At 37.9% G+C, this 19,828-nt stretch overlaps 1 protein-coding gene across 2 annotated transcripts in view; it reads right to left on the reverse strand.

Moving 5' to 3' along the window:
• NELL1 (neural EGFL like 1) overlaps positions 1–19,828 on the reverse strand; it is a 622,937-nt gene that overhangs the window by 155,048 nt on the left and 448,061 nt on the right. For both annotated transcript variants that reach the window (XM_036427674.2, XM_036427675.2), the window contains exon 15: positions 4,988–5,083. In XM_036427674.2, the coding sequence (XP_036283567.1) occupies positions 4,988–5,083 (96 nt within the window). The remainder of the gene's footprint in view (positions 1–4,987; positions 5,084–19,828) is intronic.

The raw sequence follows: 19,828 nt of genomic DNA on the forward strand, positions 1-19,828 counted from the left end.
AAAAAAAATAGAAAATTTAGGTAATCAAAATAGAAAAAATAACTACTGGAAGCCATATTGAGAATGAATAATGCTGTTAAACTTGTTGCTATTATTAAATTACCAGAATATTCTTGATCACATATTTAATACACTTTACAAAGGCTTGGGGACTGTGAGAAGTTCAATGGTTATGTGCATTTATTGAATGATATTTACAATAAATGAACCCATTTTGGAAACGAATGAGGGGAAAAGTCCAGGTCTATTATTTTTTATAATTTAAGCATGTTTTTAAACTATTTTTAATACCACACTATGGTCTAGCTTATAGCTTGACTAATTTTGTCCAACTCTCACTGTCTGATTCACAAGGCACTGGTTGTAAGTACCTGATGTCTATACAATTGCATTTACACAGTTTATAACTCATGTAATACACAAATAGGAAAATGCAGTAAAACTATTTGTCAGATCTATACCATCACAAATAACTATGATATATTGATTTATAAGTTGAAACTCCTACTAAAAGTGACTAATTGAGAAGTCTTATATTAAAAAAGTACTTCATAGCAAATAAAATTACCATCTTACTACATACTTTGAAAAAATTATTCTAATTATTTTATTCTTCTTTCAGTAAACAGTCACATGGTCCTTGTGTGGGTTTGAAACATCCATGTTTACTCCAACAACAAGAGGGTGAGGACATAGAATAGGCCAGCTTCTACATCTATCTTGTCCCATAAGAAAATGTCCCCCATACAGCATATATGGATACCAGCTAGTCCCTGGCTCTTAAATGGTTAAGAATTCTCTAAATATAGTAATAAGCACTTTAAGAATGTTCAAGGGATGCTTTAAAAATACTTGTTTACCAAAAGTGCTTATAATGTGTATGTTATCAAATGCACTGAGATACATTTACCTATTATATGTCTGTGCACACACACACACACACACACACACACACACACACTTTTTAAAAATGTTTAAAATGCTACATCTAGACCTGGCATTGCAACAGATAGGTTCTGCCTCCCAGGAGACAATTTTCAATGATAGGAGACATTTTTGATCATCATGGCTGGGGTTTGGAATACTAATGCTATCTAGAGGGTAGAGCCCATTGATGCTGCTAAGCATTAAGAAACCCCTAACTAGACATAGTTTAATACCTTACAGTTAATTTCTACTTATTGTTGCTTGTAAATTTGCTTAATACCAAGTAGAAAACAATGTGATTCACATTTCAGAGGATGATGTTCTGGTGTTTTATGACAGGTAATATACTTATGGATTTAGTGTAGCTACTTGATTTTACATTAGGAAGACTTTGCATTGTTTCATTTTGTGTGATGGTTGGCTATGTATGTCAGTGTGGACATGATATCCTAAGAAGAGAGCTTTTGCCAGCAGCCCTTTTCTAAAGAGTAGCAAAACTATTTTCTTTACTGATCTGATTGATCTGATTCATCTCTCTCTAGGCATCTTGATATTAAATGTGAAATAAAATCAAAGCTAAGGGAACAGAGAGAGAACAAAGGGTAAAAAGACCCAACATAGTACGTTATTCAGGAACATATGTTTGTTTATATTGAATGGGGTTATGAAACGTTTAAGTTTACTAAAATCTCATCACCATAAAATAAATGGTGTTGTTCATCTTTGAATTATATGGCAAACACAAGTGGAACTTTTAACTCCAGATAGGCATTTCCTTTAACAAATGATTTCAATAATTTAACTAACAGCACTTGTATTCTGAAAGGCTAAGTATCACAAACAATAAATTAAACCAGTAACTAAGGGAACCAAGGGAAATATTTTTAAGACTAAATATAAGCAGATTTTGTATGGCTCAAAAGGGACCACTTAGTCTTCAAATTAAAACAAAGCAAATCAGAGATTTAGTGTGATCATGCCATTGACAGTTACAATGCACTTGCATTTTTCCTTTGCACCCTAAGTCTCAAAGCATCTAGTATCACTAGTATATGGAAAATAGCATTACTTAATGCTCATTGCTAATGATCTATGACTCAGTGTTTCGTGTGGTATGTGTACCCCCAGCGGTATGGGAAGAGTTTGGTGTGGGTACGCGTTGCAACGGAGTTTGGTGGGGATATGCACTGCACCGTGCTTAGCTGCACCTAATTCTACGTTCTCATGAGTATGAGGGGTACTCAGCGTTACAAAAATAATAGAAGGGGTACACATATGTCAAAAGTTTGGGAAACAATGATCTATGTGATAAAATAATTCAAAGAATATATGGAATATATTTTCAGTATTTGTTCTATAATTTTTCTAGATCCCTTGCACATAATGAACTGAAATATATGTACTTTATCCTCTCCACAAAAAATTACATACAATTAGAATATTGGTGAAGATGAAATACTGCCATTTGCAACAGACAATATAGATGGACCTTGAGAATATCATGCTAAGTGAAACAAGGCAGTCAGAAAAAGCCAAGAACCATATGATTTCACTCATATCTGAGATATAAAACTGAAACTCATAGACACAGACAACACTATGGTGGTTACCAAAGAGAAGGAGGAAGGGGTAGTACAGGGTAAAGGGGGACAAATATATGGGGATGGAAGACGATGTGACTTCAGGTAGTGGGAACACAATGCAATATACAGATCATGTATCACATAAATGTTCACTTGAAACCTACATGATTCTACTAATCAATGTCACCACAATAAATTTAATTTAAAATAATATTGTCCAATATTAAATGGAATGGTATTGCTGCTGATGGGAAATAGCATTACATGCAAAGAGACCTTGTTATTTTATTTCAATTTTACCTTAAAACAACTGTGTAAAAAATTCAAGAATATGCAATCTCAACTTTAACTTTTACATAAGAACTCATGTCCTGCTTATCTCTGTTTTATCTTTTCCTCTGACCTTGACTTTCTCCTTTAATTTTAACTTTTCTTGTTTCAGGTAATAAACCAGAATGTAAGCATTCATTCAACCAACCTCTTCCTGAGCAGAGAAGAAGATAGAGTCAAATCAACAAGCCATAAGAAATGATAATTAATTTTTCCTAGGCTGCCACCAATTCACCCCCAAGTTTAAAAATCAATGTTCTACCCCAATTCTTTATAATGTAAAAAGAATTATAATGTCAGAGTAGATTCCCCAGTTAAATATCACACTAATATAACAATAACCAATTTATAACAAGCAACCAGAGGTGCTTGGTGAAAGTGTAGATATCCTGATTGACCAGGTCTAGGTTGCTGCCCAGGAATCTGGGTTCTAACAAGAAGTTCATGTATTACTTTAAGAAACACAGGCAAGGATTTACAACGCAGGCTTTGTGGAATTTTATTCTCATTTCTAATACTGACTGTAGCATTGCAAAAGTTACTTCGCTTGACTAAGTTTTATTTTGCTATTTATAAAGTAGGAGTAATAGTATTTATCTTTGTTGTTTATTCTTAATATATTAAAATATTCATTTAAAAGACCTAACACATAATTATTACATAATAAATGGTCTATCATTACTAGTAGTATCCATTATCATCAACACTATCATCATCACCATTCTGTCCCCATTAATTCCTATACACTCATTTTAGGGGATCCCAGCAGTGCTAGAGGACATAATGAGAAACCTTTACATATATTTGTTTTTTCACTTTAGAAAAACTAATTAAAATCTAATGCATTGAAATGAAGGCATGTGTTCTAAGTTACCATTAAGTTTCTTTGCTTTTGGCAAGAATTCTCCAGCTCCATGTGTTAATTCTCATGATGCTCAGAGGCAGTACTTGGCTCTAATATGTGTCTCTTTAAAGAACAAACCAATTAATTTTTATTTCATAAATGACATTCACTTCATTGATAATACAATAAAATATGGGAACAACAGGGCACATACTATTTGTTGTCTTCCTTGTTGAATAATTTACATGTTATACTTTGACCTGTTTTTGAAAGGATTGGCTGCCTTATATAGGCAGTGCAAAGTAATACGTAGAACAAGTTGGGGTATAATAACTAGGATCATTTAAAAATGTATTATCTAACTTCAGAAACCTTTTTTATGTGAAGAAAAGGAAACCACAGCTTTGCTTCAATAGTTGGCATTAAAGCAATCCTCTCTCTCATCAAATAACAGACATAATGACTACATCATCGCATTTCCATATTTTTATGCTGTGCTGTAAGAAGTGTCAAGTGTGATATTCCAGACTCAGGAAAAAAAACACAATACAGTAATATCATATGGGCAAATACACAGAAATATTCAATTTCGCAAGACAAGCCATCTTGCACTGATATGTATGTATACAGTAGCACACTGGCATTGACGGTCAATTTAATTTGTACCCAGGTGGAAGGACGTTTCCAATTAATAAGACAGCTGATTTCACCAAATAGCATCAAGTGTAAACACTGCATTTATTGCAACTAGAATGATGCACATCATGAAATCTTACAAACAATGAACTGGCTTCTATTATTAGGACTAGGAATAATAATGTTCCTTATAAACCAATATTAGAACCACATCCCAAGCACAGCGCTAAACCTGCTGCCAGAGTTACTTAGTGTGCTTTAATGCAAGGAGCATGTGGTTCTAATTTAAATTCTGTGGACACTGCAGACTGTTGAAACTCCAATAGTCCTGTGTGATGCTATCCCCAATAGCTGGTTATAGGGGCAGGTCAGTTCTTCAGGCTTTATCTCCCATTAGCACTAAAAAGGCACACTCTAAACTACAGCAGAGAAAGACTTAATCTTGCTCTATTAGAAACATTGAAGGGAGGACAAATGAAGCTCTATTTTAAGAGGGAGGATGCCAATTATATAGTAATCAAACGTATCCATTTTGGGGAGCTACATCCTCCAGCGAGACATAATGCATCAAGTCAACCTACAATACTATATACTCCCAGAGAAAGAGTTTCCCTTCTCTCTGGAACTCTTTCTGTCCACCCCACTCCCCAAAAAGGGCTAAGGTTACCTTTCTCGCAGTTGCTTCCTGTGAATCCAGAAGGACAGACACATTTGTTAGGCGCCACGCACGTTCCACCATATCTGCAGCCCTTTTCGCAGAACGCTGTTGCAAAGAAATGAGGGAATTTCTATTAGATAAAATGGGAAATAGAAAACTCATGGTAAACGGCGTAAGCAATGAAATCATTCATTCTTCGTTGCATAGAAAATACATAGCTGCATTGATATATTTAGTAGTTTTAGCTGTGAAAAGAAACCACTGTATTAATACTTACTTCACTGATTTACATAAGGTCAATTGTGATAATGGAGATAAAGTGGTTAGCACTGGTCTACAATGTGCTAAATGGTAACTAGTATGAGCAGCTATTACGGTTGCTATTGTGGCTTATTATTGACATATTTGAAATCAAATAGGATAGACCAAGTAACTAGAAAAGATAGGATTGGGACAAAAGCAAAGGCAGGAATTCTAAGTACTTATTTTATGACCACTTTTTTTTCTCTAAACATTTTTATTACAATAAAAACACTTTTTCATCATCTTTAAAATAATTGGATAGATATAATTTTGATAACATAATACATTCAACTAACCACTTATTTTTTAATATTTAAGATGTTTCCAATGTTTCTGTACTAAAACCGATGCCTTGCCAGTATAGCTAGGATGTGTAGCACACCCCAAATTATTCCCTTAGGGAAAAGGGCTCAGTGTGAAAATACAGTTTTAGAGTGCGGAGTGTGTTAAGCCTTTGACAGGCATTGCAAAGTTATCCAACTCCATCCCAGTGCTACCCTGCTAGCCTTCCCTCCTCAGTGGGTAAGTTCTCCTCATTGCACACCCAAATATTAATAGCTTGTCATAGCTCCATGTACAGCTCCATACACCTCTCCTTTGAAGCATTAATATTATTGTTTACTTATATATAAATGCTTATCATTTCCTGTCAACTCGTTGGGATTGTGCGACCTATAAGGACAAGTCACATGCTTCTTTTTGCTTCCTGTTATACATACAAAGCCTTAGTAGCTGAGTGCATGGTAGATGCTCAAAACATATTTGCCTAATGGATTAATTTATATGTTGCAGATTGTTTTGACAGAAAAAAAACCCTTCCTCCAACACTCTGCAGCACTTCCATCCAGAACAACTTTCTATGCAACCTTGCTGGATAACGGATAATTTAGTGTTCTAAAGCTGTAAAATGTCTCATTAAGCAAGATGGTTGCAACTTGTTAACCCAGGGTTTCTTTTATTCACAGAAGAGGTAGGTGAGCAAATTATTTTATTTATAATTACAGTTTGAAAATGTCTGGAAAAATGTCATGGTTATATTTTGCCATCAACACATAAATAAGATGGGTTTAACTTCAAAAAAGCCACAGAATATCTTGAGATAGTTGAACGCTAGTTCAAATGCACAGAAATTCTCATAATGTTGTCATTTTTCACTTCACTTAATATCTACTATATGATTTAACATTTTGGAGCTTAGCAATTAATTGTGAATTCCTTTGTTCCTGCCAAAGGACAGACATTGGGTACCTCTTTCCAACATTTAATTATCATGAACCTATGCACACACAAACACCCCACACACACAAACACACAAATGCACACATGTATGCACACACACACACACACAGATGCACATGCTGTCTTGTCCCAAAAATCGCATCTTGTGTGCTCTGGTGATGGACATTTCAGAAGTGTAGCTCCATATCAAAGTTAATAAGAGAACAGTAAATAGTAAAGTGTTTTTGAGGCTAAACGTGAGAGATAGAAAGCCATTAAGGAAGGTTTCAAGTGGCACCAAAAAAAGACAGAGTAAGCAAGAAGTTCAGCTTCTTGTTTTTTTTTGTTTGTTTGTCCCCCCCACCAGTAATGTAGTCAAAGCAGCACTTGATCTAGATTTGTGTGTGAGCATACATTCACACACCTGTGCACACACAGATTGTAGAACTGGTTGGAAGACTCTGTGTTATTTCATGATACATGTGTGCTTTTGATTTATGCAGCCCATAAACAGAAACGATAATAGGAGATTTTTGAAGAAAGCAGGAGATAGCTGTGATGACCTATGAATGTAAAGATGTATACAAGAAAAATACCATATGATCTCACTCATTTGTGGAATATAAAGAACATTATAAACTGATGAACAAAAATAGATAGAGAGGCAAAGAAGCATCGAACAGACTGTCAAACTACAGCAGGAAGGCTGGGGGTTGGTGAGGTAAGAGATCAACCGAAGGACTAGTATGCATTCATATAATCATAACCAATGGATTCAAGACACTGGGGGGGGGCAGTGAGGGCATGTGGCAGGGCAGGAGGAGAGAAAGGAGGGGGCCAGGGGAAGGTAAATGGGGAAAATAAGGGGACATATATACTACTATTTCTAATACTTTAAACAATAAAATAAAACTTAACCTACCTAATAAATGGGGTGTTATGAGGATGAAATGAGTTAACATTTGTCAATGACTTTAAATTGTATTTGGTGAATAGTGTTATAATGTGCTTTTAAAAATAAAACTGTGCATTATGGACCCAGAACAAATTTTACATCTCATACTCAGATAATTAAACTCAGCCTGAAGGTGTCCATTTTCACCGGGATGAGTTGCTATGACCTTGTGATTGATGCTTGCTTTATTTCTAATGAAGGTAATTGTAGCCCTTATTGTGGAACTATCCAAGAGCTGTTACTGTTTTCACTGTAAACATGGTGAAATAGTGGCTCAAAAATCAAGTCACCTCTAAGGATACACAGGTAGTAAGTAACAGAGCTAAGATTCAAAGTCTCACCTCTCTCCATATAACACAGTGCTGGTTTATCTATAATCTAATAATTACATAGGCAGACTTCTTTCTTTTTTGAATAGCTTCACAAGGGCTAAGGAAACTGAATCCAAGTTTATAAAAAATAAAAAAATAAAAAAAAAGCACAATGTGCCAACCTTGCCAGTTTGACTCAGTGGATAGATTGGCCTGTGGTCTGAAGGGTCCCAGGTTTGATTCTGGTCAAGGGCACATGCCTGGGTTGCAGGCTTAATCCCCAGTGCAGGACGTGCAAGAGGCAGTCAATCAATGATTCTCTCTCATCATTGATGTTTCTATCTCTCTCTCCCTCTCTCTTCTTCTCTGAAATCACATATATATATATATATATATATATATATATATATATATGAAAAATAATGTGTCAAACAGCACATGTGGCATTAAAGAAGGCAGGTAGGAAGCTGTTCAAGTTCATGACTTCTAATCTACCTCTGCTATGGTCTGAGCCTCGTCATATTTCATCTAATCTAGGCATATATTTACTATTTTTAATGAAATGGATCTCAAGTAAAGAAGAAATTCATTGCCTATGTGCACCTTATATAAAACAAGAATAATTAAAAAAAAAAAAAAGCATGTCATTCCAAACTTAAACTACTATGGGGAAATCAAGATCAATGTACATTTCCTTTGGATACCTCATAAACCATCTAAACATATTGTTGTATCCTAGTCTAAAGATTGTGAAAAAAGCATGTGTATCTGGGTATGTTCTTCTTGATCATTTAGGAACCTAGCAGTTCAAAGAAAAGGATCCTAATACTCTGAACACCTGTAATTTGCACAGCATCACTTGGCAGATGGTATGACCCAAACAAGAAGCCAAGTCCCCAATGCATTTCTTTCTAGCTTAAGAGGAAATGGGGTGGTAGAAACTACCTGGTCTAAATCCTTGTTCTGTAGGTAATAGCTCTATGACCTACAGCAAATTATTTCACCTCTCTGGACCTAACTGTCCTCAAAAGCAAAATAGCAATGATAATAAGTATAACACCCAGGCTGTGCAGGTTAAACTGAATTACCAATGGAAATGACCCAGCACAGACACTGCCAGTGGAATGTGTTCTAAAGCTACATGTGATTGTTATTGATCAACAGGACTCTGCCTTTCCGAAGAAAAATATTTCTGTGCACTAGTTTCTGTTCTAGATTCTGCAGATGCAGCCGTGAGTCAGACAGCAAAGATCCCTGTGCAATGGAGCTTATTCTCCAGTGAGAGCACATTTCCACTCTTGCCTGAACTTGATGGTCTTTGCAGTGTCGGGGCTTGCAATGAATGGAACTTGGCCCCTCTGCAGACTCAGAAAAACTCAGACATCCTGGTATGTTGCTCCTTAGTCAACCCATTTCCAGATTCCCAAGTATGGCTTGAACAGATTGTAGATACACAATAAGATTTCAAACCTGAACCTGCCATTGGATATTAACTTACACCCCAGGGAGATAAAGGAAGGGGTCAACTCTAAAATGGCTTGATTTCTATTTCTGAAAGGATGCTTTGCATTGTGTAAGAAAATAAAATCACAGAACTCAAAATTAAGGGAGAATTAATTCACAGAAAGACTACTTTTTTATATTCAAATTTTCTCAGCGTGAGTCATGACATTTGGAGGGTAAGGGAAACAAAATGAGAAGGTGGGTTTGCACATGTCAACTGTATAAATGCCCAGTATCCCCATCATGTGCTCAATTGGATAAGAATAGTTTTATACTAATAAAAAGTAATAGCCCTTCAAGTTCTAAACACTTCTCATGGTCTTCTCAAAGATTTACTGGCATGTGTTTAGTTCAGAAAGACATCCTGTATCCTGATAAAATAAGGAAACATGCATGTTTCAGTCATCTGTCAGAAGAAAATCCTGCTTTCTTTGAGGAAGCATTTTCCTCCAGATCATTTCTGATCTCTCTTTGCCAGCATTGCTCATTCTGCCCTTGTAGAGGTAGAGGAGATTATTCTATTGATAACTCTGGAAAAAATCTATATCAGGCTGATGCGAGTCAGATGGGAAAAGCAGGAGGATGGGATGGGAAGTGCCATAAAATGAGCATTTCTAGTATATTTTGGACACTGAGATATTAGGTGTGAATTACATTGTTAAAATAACTACCAGGATATAAATAAAAGTTGTTTACTATGCATAATTACAGGGTGTCATGACAAAGATTGTAATTAATTTGATTATGTGCACCTAAAATCCAAAGTGGGGAGAAAATATTTATAATTTGATCATGCCTAGCAAAACTCCAGGCCCACCTCACTTCTTGACTTCAGATGGCATCAGGTTTCCCTTCTTCCCTGGGATTGGTCTTCATTCTGTGCTTATTCTTAGCAAACTAGCTTGGTTTATAGAGTTAAATTTATGTTTCCCCATCAAGCTCTGTCAATAATAGAAGCATCTCCTCCGTGTTTACTTTGTGGTTTATTCATTGTCTTGTTCAGATTATGATATTTACCACAGTTGCCTCAAATATTTTGATTGTCACAAGAGGTGTTGTGGGGTCAGTGTGTTACTGGCATTTGGTGGGCACAGGACAGGAATGTTGCTAAACATCTTACAATGCACAGGACAACCCTGCATAACAAAGAATTATCTGGCTTAAAATGTCAACAGTGTTGAGGCTGAGAAACCATTATAACTTTACACAATTAAGTCTACTGAGTAGCTTCAAGAGCAAAACTATGAGATTTTAAATCCTTTCCCATCACCCTTTAAATCCCCCCCCCCAAAAATACAGTTTAATATATAGAGAAAAGGTAAGAGTGAAAAGCATCCAGATGGTTAGCCTGAAATACAAAAACCAAACATGCTGATGTCTGCAATAATCACTTTTTCATATCTCCATTCTGGTCTTAAGCAAAAATAAAGTGCATAGTTTAATATTTAATCATTAGCCCACCAAATCACCTTTAACCCTACCACTTTTATATGTGTGTCTATTTACAGCTCTACCTGCTATTTCCATTCTACTTTTCAATAATAATAACAACAACAGTAGTAATGGTGATTCCATTTATCAAAGGCCCTTTAAGTGCCATATAGACAGAATACTCCATTTCACCCTTACAGTAACTCTGTGCATTATTCATTCATGTCATCCTCATAGTCAGAAGAGAAAGCTAGCTTCTAGAGGTTAAATAAGTTATCCCTGTCACTACGTGGCTTCCTGGGTTTCAAACTCAGAGTTGAAACCGCATCATTAAGACAACTCCCTTTAGGGCTGGGCCACCCACTATATGCAGACAATGTGCTGGGGACTAAGGAGTCTACAACTGAGCATGAAGCTGTCTCTGTCCCTAAGAAGCTCACAATCGAGTAGCAGAGACTGGCATGTCCAAAACCAAGCATAATAAAATGTGATAAATGCCATTGTAGCAGTATGAATAAAGTGCTGAGAGCATATGGGAGGGGGAACATGATTAATTGTGCCCAGTGGACTGAGGCAATGCTTTGCAACAATGCTGGCATTTGAGTTAGGCTTGGAAGAATGGATAGGATTTTTTGTTACGTATAGAAGCACAGGAAATGGGACAGTTCATACCAAGGTTTTGTCCTGGGCAAAGGCAAAGAATAGAGAAAGAAAATGAACAGGAGTTTATCAACATTGGAGACTGAATGTAGAAGACAATGCAGTGGGCCATGCAAGGAAGCAGGGACATTTCAGAATCTGTGAACCACCCTCTCCATCTCCCCATCTCCATCCACTTCCCGGATTTATTAGTTACCTTAAAGCATAATAGTGTAATGCCTGAATATCTGTCTAGAAACTTCTCTTTTCTTCTGTTCATTATTCTAGTTAACTGAAGACAGTGCTTTGCTAATCTTTTTTTACTACACTGAATAGTAAAAAAAATGTTTTCAATCAGAAACCCTGACACACACACACACACACACACACACACACACACACACGAAAATATAAACTTTATTCTTAGTGCATGTATGCATTCTCATATTTTCTGCTGTATTGACTTCCATTGTATTGACTTCCATTGTATTGTATTATATTGTATTGTATTGTATCGTATCGTATTGCATTTTATATTATTATAGAATGCAGCTATGATCCAACGACTTGCTTTACTAACCCTTTAAACCTGCAGTTTAAACTGTTCATTTGTTTCACATACTTGGTAGTTGCCATAGACTTCTACCCCAAAACATTCTGTGATAGGATGGGGGCACAGAGTTACTTTAATCTTTATATATTCAAATGGAGATGTCGGTCTTAGCTCTAGAAAGACAGATAGGAAATGGCCATTTTCTATGGCTATAGCTGCAAAGTTGAAATACTCATTGTGTAGGTAGGCCTTTATAGATAATCTCTGTTACAAATGAACTCAATAAAGGTGATGCAGGTTGAAGGAAGAGATAGTGTCCTTTTGCATTATTTTTGGCCTGTATACATGCTTCTCTAACTGTGAGATTCTCAAGGACCAGGGTTATTTATTTTCAAACTCTCCATTCCATTCTATCATCTTGAATGCTGATGATACTAAACACATATTTATTGACAAATTATATAGAGAATACAACAAGTTTGATAAGACATTCTTATCTATAAAACTGTATCATGAAGTCTGAGATAAATAAATGGCATGTAGTTATCAAGCTAGGTCAATTAGTTTTAAATACTTATCAAGCATCATCTTTGTCAGGTGGCTTATTTTGCTGGAGCACAATCCCATACACCAAAAGTTGTGAGTTCAATTCCCAGTTAAGGCACATACCTAGGTTGTAGGTTCAACCCCAGGTTGGGGCATGTACAGAAGGCAACCAATCATTGTTTCTCTCTCCCTCCACTTCCTCTCTAAAGAATTAAAAATGATAAAATAAAATTTGTTAAGCATCTACTATGTTGATACTTTAATATGACATGATCTCTTTTCTCCAGGATCTGAGAGTCTAATACAGTGTGGCTCTCCCTGAAGACAATTTCCTGTTAGGGGACATTTGGCAATGTCTGCAGTCATTTTTAGTTTTTGCAGCTGTGGGAGTGCTACCAGTGTACTTAAACCAACCATGCTGCTAAACATCCTGCATACACAGGACAGCCCCCCACCCCCAGAAAAGAATTATTCAGACCCAAACTTCAACAGTGCCCAAGCTGAGCAAAGACAGGCAGTCATTTACTTAGTCATTCAGCAAATGGTTATTGAGCAACTTCTCTCTCAAAGATTATTCTGAGAATCAAGGCTCATGCAAAACAGCTTAAAAATATTTTAAAAGGTATTGGTTTATATTCTACTGGGAAAATATGACATAGCAAAATCAATGTGTAAGTTAGATGATAACAAGCTATATGACAAAATATATCACAGAGCAAAGGACAGGGTCTGTGCCAGTGGGAAAGATTGTAATTAAACAGGGGGATCATGATGTGGCCAGCATGGCTCAGTGGTTGATCATCACCTATGAACCAGGAGGTCAGGGTTTGATTTCGGTCAGGACAAATGCCTGAGTTGTTGGTTCAATCCCCTGTGAGGGGTGTGAGGGAAGCAGCCAATCAATGATTCTCTCTCATTATTGATGTTTCTATCCCTCTCTCCCTCTCCCTTCCTCTCTGAAATCAATAAAAATATATTTTAAACAGAGGGATCATGAAAATCCTCACTGAGTAAGGAAGAATGAGTGAGTCAGGCAGGTATCAAATAAAAGTGTTCCAGGCAGAAGTTACAGCAAGTGCAAGGTCCCTGAGGAGTGCGTAGAGTGTGCAGATCACAGAGCCCAGCAATGCTGCCTGCACAAGGTCAGTAGGAGGTAGACAAAAGGAAAGGGTTGTTTCTGCTAGAACGTCAAGAACAGCCCCACAGAAGAGCCAAGGCCTCAGCTGAATCAGAACAATAACAACCAGGCAGATTGGGGCCAAGGATGTTTGAGTCACAGGACAGGAAAAGCATGTGCAAAGGTGTAGAGGCAGGAGATCCCTGGGTAGGGGGAAATGGCTTCAGCCCTCTGGAGGATCTGCTGTGAGGAAGGAGGAGCAGTGACTACAGCTGGTATTTTATAAACTCAGGCTTTTGGCAATTTCACAGAAGAGCCGCTCTGCTTGGCCTTTTTCACCAAATGACCACCAGTCCTAGGAAGGATTTAGAATTACCAATACTGCCTTATTTTTCCACAATTTCAATTTCATTCAGAATAAGAGTGGTGGTTTTTTCCTAGGAAGTCAGAGTAGAAATGTTGAATGAGTCCATTTTTATGAGTTTAAAATCTCTGCAATGTATACATGGAAGAATCATTAAAAAGAAACAGCAATTCAATAGGAAGCTGCTAAGAAGTTGAGAGTGAGGAATATTCAGCCTTGACTTTTCATACCAAGGTTGTGTGTGGTGTGTGTGTGTGGTAAATGACTGGCATATTATCCCAATAATCTGGTGCCCAGACAGTTCTCCCACACAGAACTTTGTGAGCAGTTAAGCACATGAGTCTGGTTAACAGAGACCTAGGGGCCAGTCTCAGTTCCAGCACTTATTAGCTGATAAATTTATTTCCACCTTTATTCAGATAGAACTGATATGTAATATTATGTATGTTTAAGGTGCACAATGTGTTGACTTGATGCACTTATATGTTGCAAAATGATTATCAGCATGACTGAATTTTAAAATTTATTTCATCTCCTCCAACACCCAATCCCCTATTTGTATGATTGGGTCAATAAGAGAATCTAATCTATCCATACAGGTATTACCAGGATTAAATGGGATGGTGAGATGAAGTATCAGGCATAGTGCTCACACATACTAAGTGCTCAATAAAGGTTAGTTTCTCTTCAATCTGTCAGCCTCTTTCTCTCCAGTATAATTCCCAGAGTGCAGCACTGTCTTCACAAATATTGAAGCACTTTGCCATCTGCCTTCCTTAAGAAGATGCCAGAGTTTGAGAGCTGGAAGAGTACTGGGATCAATTGCAAAGAAAAAGATGAGGGATTAAGACAAAAACCTAAGAAGAAGAAGAAAGAGCTAGAGATGGTGTTATAGAAGCATGAAGTGGCTTTCAAAAAAAGAAAACTTAAAAAAGGAAACTTCAGGAAGTTAGGTAAGAACACCTATAATGTAAAAGCTAGGGCAATTGTCAAATAATATCTTTGCAACAAAAACTATGAGAGCAATTCAAACTTTGGTGCTCAGCAATTACAGGAGCATCCAAGAAATGGGAGCTGGAAGGTGCTGTCTGTGAAAAGCAGCTGAGGAGAAAGCCGGGGTGAGATGGTCAGAAGGTTGTCTGTTGCACTGTCCTATTGGTTCCTACACTGCTCTATTATCCCTGAATAAGAGTGATGGCTTTTACGAAATAAATTTCAGCAAATTTTCCCAGGAAAAAGTATCCTTTTTTTTTATGTAACCACATGGAATTTGATGCTAACGCCTGAGTGAGACATGCATGCAATCTGCAGTGGTCCTAGCTGGATAATGTAGGTAGACCAGAGCTTCAGAGAGGGCTTCTCTACTTCCCACCTCTGTCTTGAACCTTGAGCAGTTTCTCAGACTTGTGACGTATTTTGTGCTTCTTTTAAAAAAGTGCTTCCCAAGAACCTTAAAAGATAAGCTGTAAGGATATCTTCATCTTTTGATGAATGGGGACACTGAAAGAAGAGAAGTTAGATGACTTGCTCAAGAGAAAGTGAATAAGAAAATGGATACTGAGAATTCCAGGCCCTGGGATTCTGACATTGCATCAGGTGCCTGAGCAATGAGGCCAGCTTCAGCCAATGGGATAAAACTGTTGGGGAATTTTAAAAGATGGGGAAGAAAGGAGACATGGTAAAATAATGGGAGAGAGCGATGAAAAGAGAAAAAGAACAGAGGAAAGGAAATTAAGAATTACCTTAGTAGCAAATACTGCTCTCTCCACCCCCTCCATTTCAATACTAACACAGACTGACAGCTAGGCTGTCTGGTAACAGATTCTGGGACAAGGCGGTCTGAGTGAAAAGCTCAGGTTCTCCTTTTTCTAGCTGTGCAAGATGCAGCTAATCTAGAAACATCTGGAAACCTTATTTTTCTGATGACAGAACAGGAAGTTAAAAAACACCACCTTCTTGATATGGTTGTCATAATAAAGATCTCTGTAGATTGAGCACTTAGATCCAGGTGCAGTCAAAAGATAGTGAGTATTATTGACATTATTATTATTATTAGTAGTAGTAGTAGTTGTTGTTATTATTGAAATAGTTAGATGCTTACATACTCAGTGGGGGAACCCATTTGGGAAAAATACATTGACATGGGGAACTAAAGGTAAAATAAACCATAAGTCAAGGTTATTAGGCTGTCATTTGTATTTTGTTGAAGATGTACTAGTTTTTAATTTCCTGCTTAAATATCTGAACCGAGGAATTCAGAATTAGAATTATTAATTACCATGTTGTAGAATGCAAAGAATTCCAAAGAGCTCTTGCTAGAGGATTCAAAAAGCACACATTTGACCTTTCTTTGGCTGCCTTCAAAGTCAAAATGCAGGGTCCTCTTAAGTGAGCAGGTCTGATTAATGGCCACTTTCATGCTGCACACGCCTTCTGGGCCTTGATCCTTCACCACTGCACGGTTATCTGTCTTCCTGGATGTTTAGCTATATCTCATCTATAACATGCACTGGCCCCGTTCTTGAGCTAATGTTATTTTTGAAATATCTAGGCTCAAGTCCCTCAAAGTGTATTTCTAATTTATAGGCAGCATGGTGCAGGTAAAGAGCACAGAGGGACCTGGATTAAATCACTAGCTATGTGACCTTCAGAAAGTCACTCACCTTTTCTGAGCCTCAGTTTGCCCACTAGTGAAATAAAGACCTGAATAGCTCTTCTCTAAGCTGCTATGAAGGTTAAGCGGCAGGAAAAATATGAGAGCAAGTGGCCCAAAGCCTGATACATTGCCTCCCTCTCCAGATTTTTCCCTGGCCACTTTCCACCAGCAGCCATATCCCAGCAGGGACAGACCTGCAAACATTCTGAGGTTGCTTTTCTATCCATGTGGTCAGCTCACAGAATACTAGCCATGAAGGGAGTAAGCAAGATGCCCTGCCCGGCTACTTCCTGAGGATGCTATGCAGGAATTTTTGTGATGTCCATCTTCCTGCCTGCCTAGGGAGTTGTTCATGGAGAGAACTTTAAAAGATGTCCCCCATATGCACAGTGTGCAGAGAACACTGAATCTGATCAGTGCACCGATTCCGGCTGAGAAAAGTCAGGTACAGAGTACTCAGGGGAGAGGGACAGGAAGAAAGGGCACCTCACAGCCCCAGCCTGCATTTTACAAGTAAACAGAAGAGAAGAGTAAAGCCTCCCATAGAAATCACTGAGTAACATTCGGCCTCTAGGACTCTGTTCTTTCCTTGTTTAAGGGTAAGAAGAAGAAACTCAAGGGAGGGAGGAGGAGTACCTTGCAATAAAAACTAGCCTGTGAGGAGTCAGAATATCATTGAACAGGATCCGAATGGACCGAATCTACTATTAAAGCCACACTGATTAGGGGTCATCCTTATTTTTTTTTTTTTTACTTGATCACTTGTTTATTATTTTAACGCGAAGGCATGTGAGGTCAATATCAGAATCCACTCCATGCCTTAGAAATCTGTGTTCTATAATGCCACACTTAAAATGTATCTAGTATTATAATAAAGCATGAGTTCAGCTATGCTCATCAAACATTTTCATTTCTTTTATAAAGTTCTCAGTTAAGAAAAATCTAAGAATTGTTCATCCATTGATCTAGCAATTGAAATTCTACTACGCACCCAGTGCTCTGCTGTACAGTTAACATATCAAAAAACTATCAACGGAAATTCTGCAATGCATCAAGCACCCTGCTAAGTAGTTAACATCATACAGCAATGATCAGAGCATACAATGTCCTTGATCTTATGAAGCTTATCTTTTGGGGAAGTAAAACAAACAATAAGCAAACACACACACACACACACACACACACACACACACACACACACACACACAATCAGATAACAATAAGTGCTATGAGGCAAAGGAAACCAGCTAGGAAGATAAGATAAGAAGTGTTTGGAGAGGAATTATTATTTACTTAGGGTAGTCCTTGAAAGGCTTCATAAATTGGCATTTGCACAGAAACAAAAATGATGACACAGTGCAGAGGAGGCAGGTACTAGGGTGAGGAATGTCTAGGCAAAGGGAACATGGGACTACACCTACTGCATCCAGATGAGCCAAGAGCTGAGTCATAGAAATGGCAAGAGAGCTCATGGGAGGTCAGTTCTCCTGGGGCCTTAAGGGGACTTAATGGATTTGTGTATGTTATTGCTCTGAAAGAAATTAAGAACCACTGGAATGTTTTGTGCTAAGGAGTGATATCAAGTCACCAAGGTTTTAACAGGATCTTTCTGGTTTCTGTGTGATAGAAAATACAGCATGGGGTGGACAGACAGTAATGAAAGTACCAGTTAGAAAATTTTTATAATAATCCAAGTGAGGTTCCCCCCAGCCAGTGCTATAGAAGTGGAGAGGTGAGAGAAGTCACTGATGCTTCCAGTATCTACAGACCCAACAGACTGCTTGTTAGTAGAGGTGAAATCTTTGTCAAGAGGAGGCATGCTAAGCAGATAGGGTGCCACTTGCCTTCTATAGAATTAGGAACCAAGTAGGCAGATTTTTTTTCCTTCTGACAATACTATGTGCTATATTTATATGTATTGTCTCTGCCGTAATATTCTTCCCATTGATAAATAGAGTAAGTTCTACTTGGCCTCCAAATATCAGCTGAAATATCTCCTGAACTGGGAGGCATTTTATAATGGATGACCCTTCCCAACCCCAGGCCTCCATTCTAAGTAAAAAGCCTGTCTCAGTTTGTCAAGGCTGCCACAGCAAATTGCCACCGACTTGATGACTTAAAACAAGTAAAATTAGGCTCTCACAGTCTGCAGTCATTTGTTGGCAGGGTTGGTTCCTCTGTAGCAGGCGTCCTCAAACTTTTTAAAGTGGGGGCCAGATCACGGTCCCTAAGAGAGCTGGAGGGCCGGACTATATGAACTACTAATTCCTACTGTAACACCTCTGCTGCGCTCACTGCCCAAAAAACCTGGCGGGCCGGATCAGACTCCTCTGCGGGCCGCATGTGGCCCTCGGGCCATAGTTTGAAGACGCCTGTCTGTAGGCTCTGAGAAAGAATGTGCTCCAGGCCTGCCCCCTAGCTTGGAGTGGCTGCTAGGGATGCTTGGCACTCCTCGGCTTGTAGCTTCCTAAATTCAATCTCTACTTTCATCCTCATATCACCTTCCCTGTGTGTCTTATATGTCAAATCTTCCTCTCATTTTTCTCTTAATGACACCTGCCACTTGGTGTAGGGCTCATGGTAAATCTAAGTTGCTGCTATCACTTCAAGATCCTTAGCTAGATCTTCAAAGACCCTATTCCAAATAAGGTCACATTCACAGTTTCTGGGGTTAGGTCTTAGATATTTTGGGGGCCACTATTCAACTCTCTATAGGTCCCCTTTTTTATTCATCTTGTGAACAAAAGAGAGATGATGTAATAAATCCTAAATTCCTAACTTGGAAGTTCCTGGTAGGTAATATTTAGTGAAAGGTTTTTGTTTGTTTGTTTTTTACTATATTTTTTATTGATTTTAGAAAGAAAGGGAGAGGGATATAGATATAGAAACATCAATAATGAGGGAGAATCATTGATTGGCTGCTTACGACACACACCCTACTGGGGATTGAGCCCACAACCTAGGCATTTGCCCTTGGATGGAATCAAGCAGAAGACCCTTCAGTCCACAGGCAGATGCTCTATCCACTGAACCAAACCAGCTAGGGGTAGTGAAAGGTTTTTAAGACAGCCCTGTACATTGTTCTTGTGCATCTAGGCTAACATACCTTCACAAAATGCCAAAAATAATACCCCTTGAAGGTACAATGACCTTTGAAAGCACATACTGTAATTATCCTGTAATCCAACCCCTGCCTTAATTTCTCTCACCTTTATGTAATATACCTTACATTCCCTCCTTCATTCCAAATGCAC

Source organism: Pipistrellus kuhlii, unplaced genomic scaffold (genome assembly GCF_014108245.1).
Source record: "Pipistrellus kuhlii isolate mPipKuh1 unplaced genomic scaffold, mPipKuh1.p scaffold_m20_p_9, whole genome shotgun sequence".
NCBI classification, from domain to species: Eukaryota; Metazoa; Chordata; class Mammalia; order Chiroptera; family Vespertilionidae; genus Pipistrellus; species Pipistrellus kuhlii.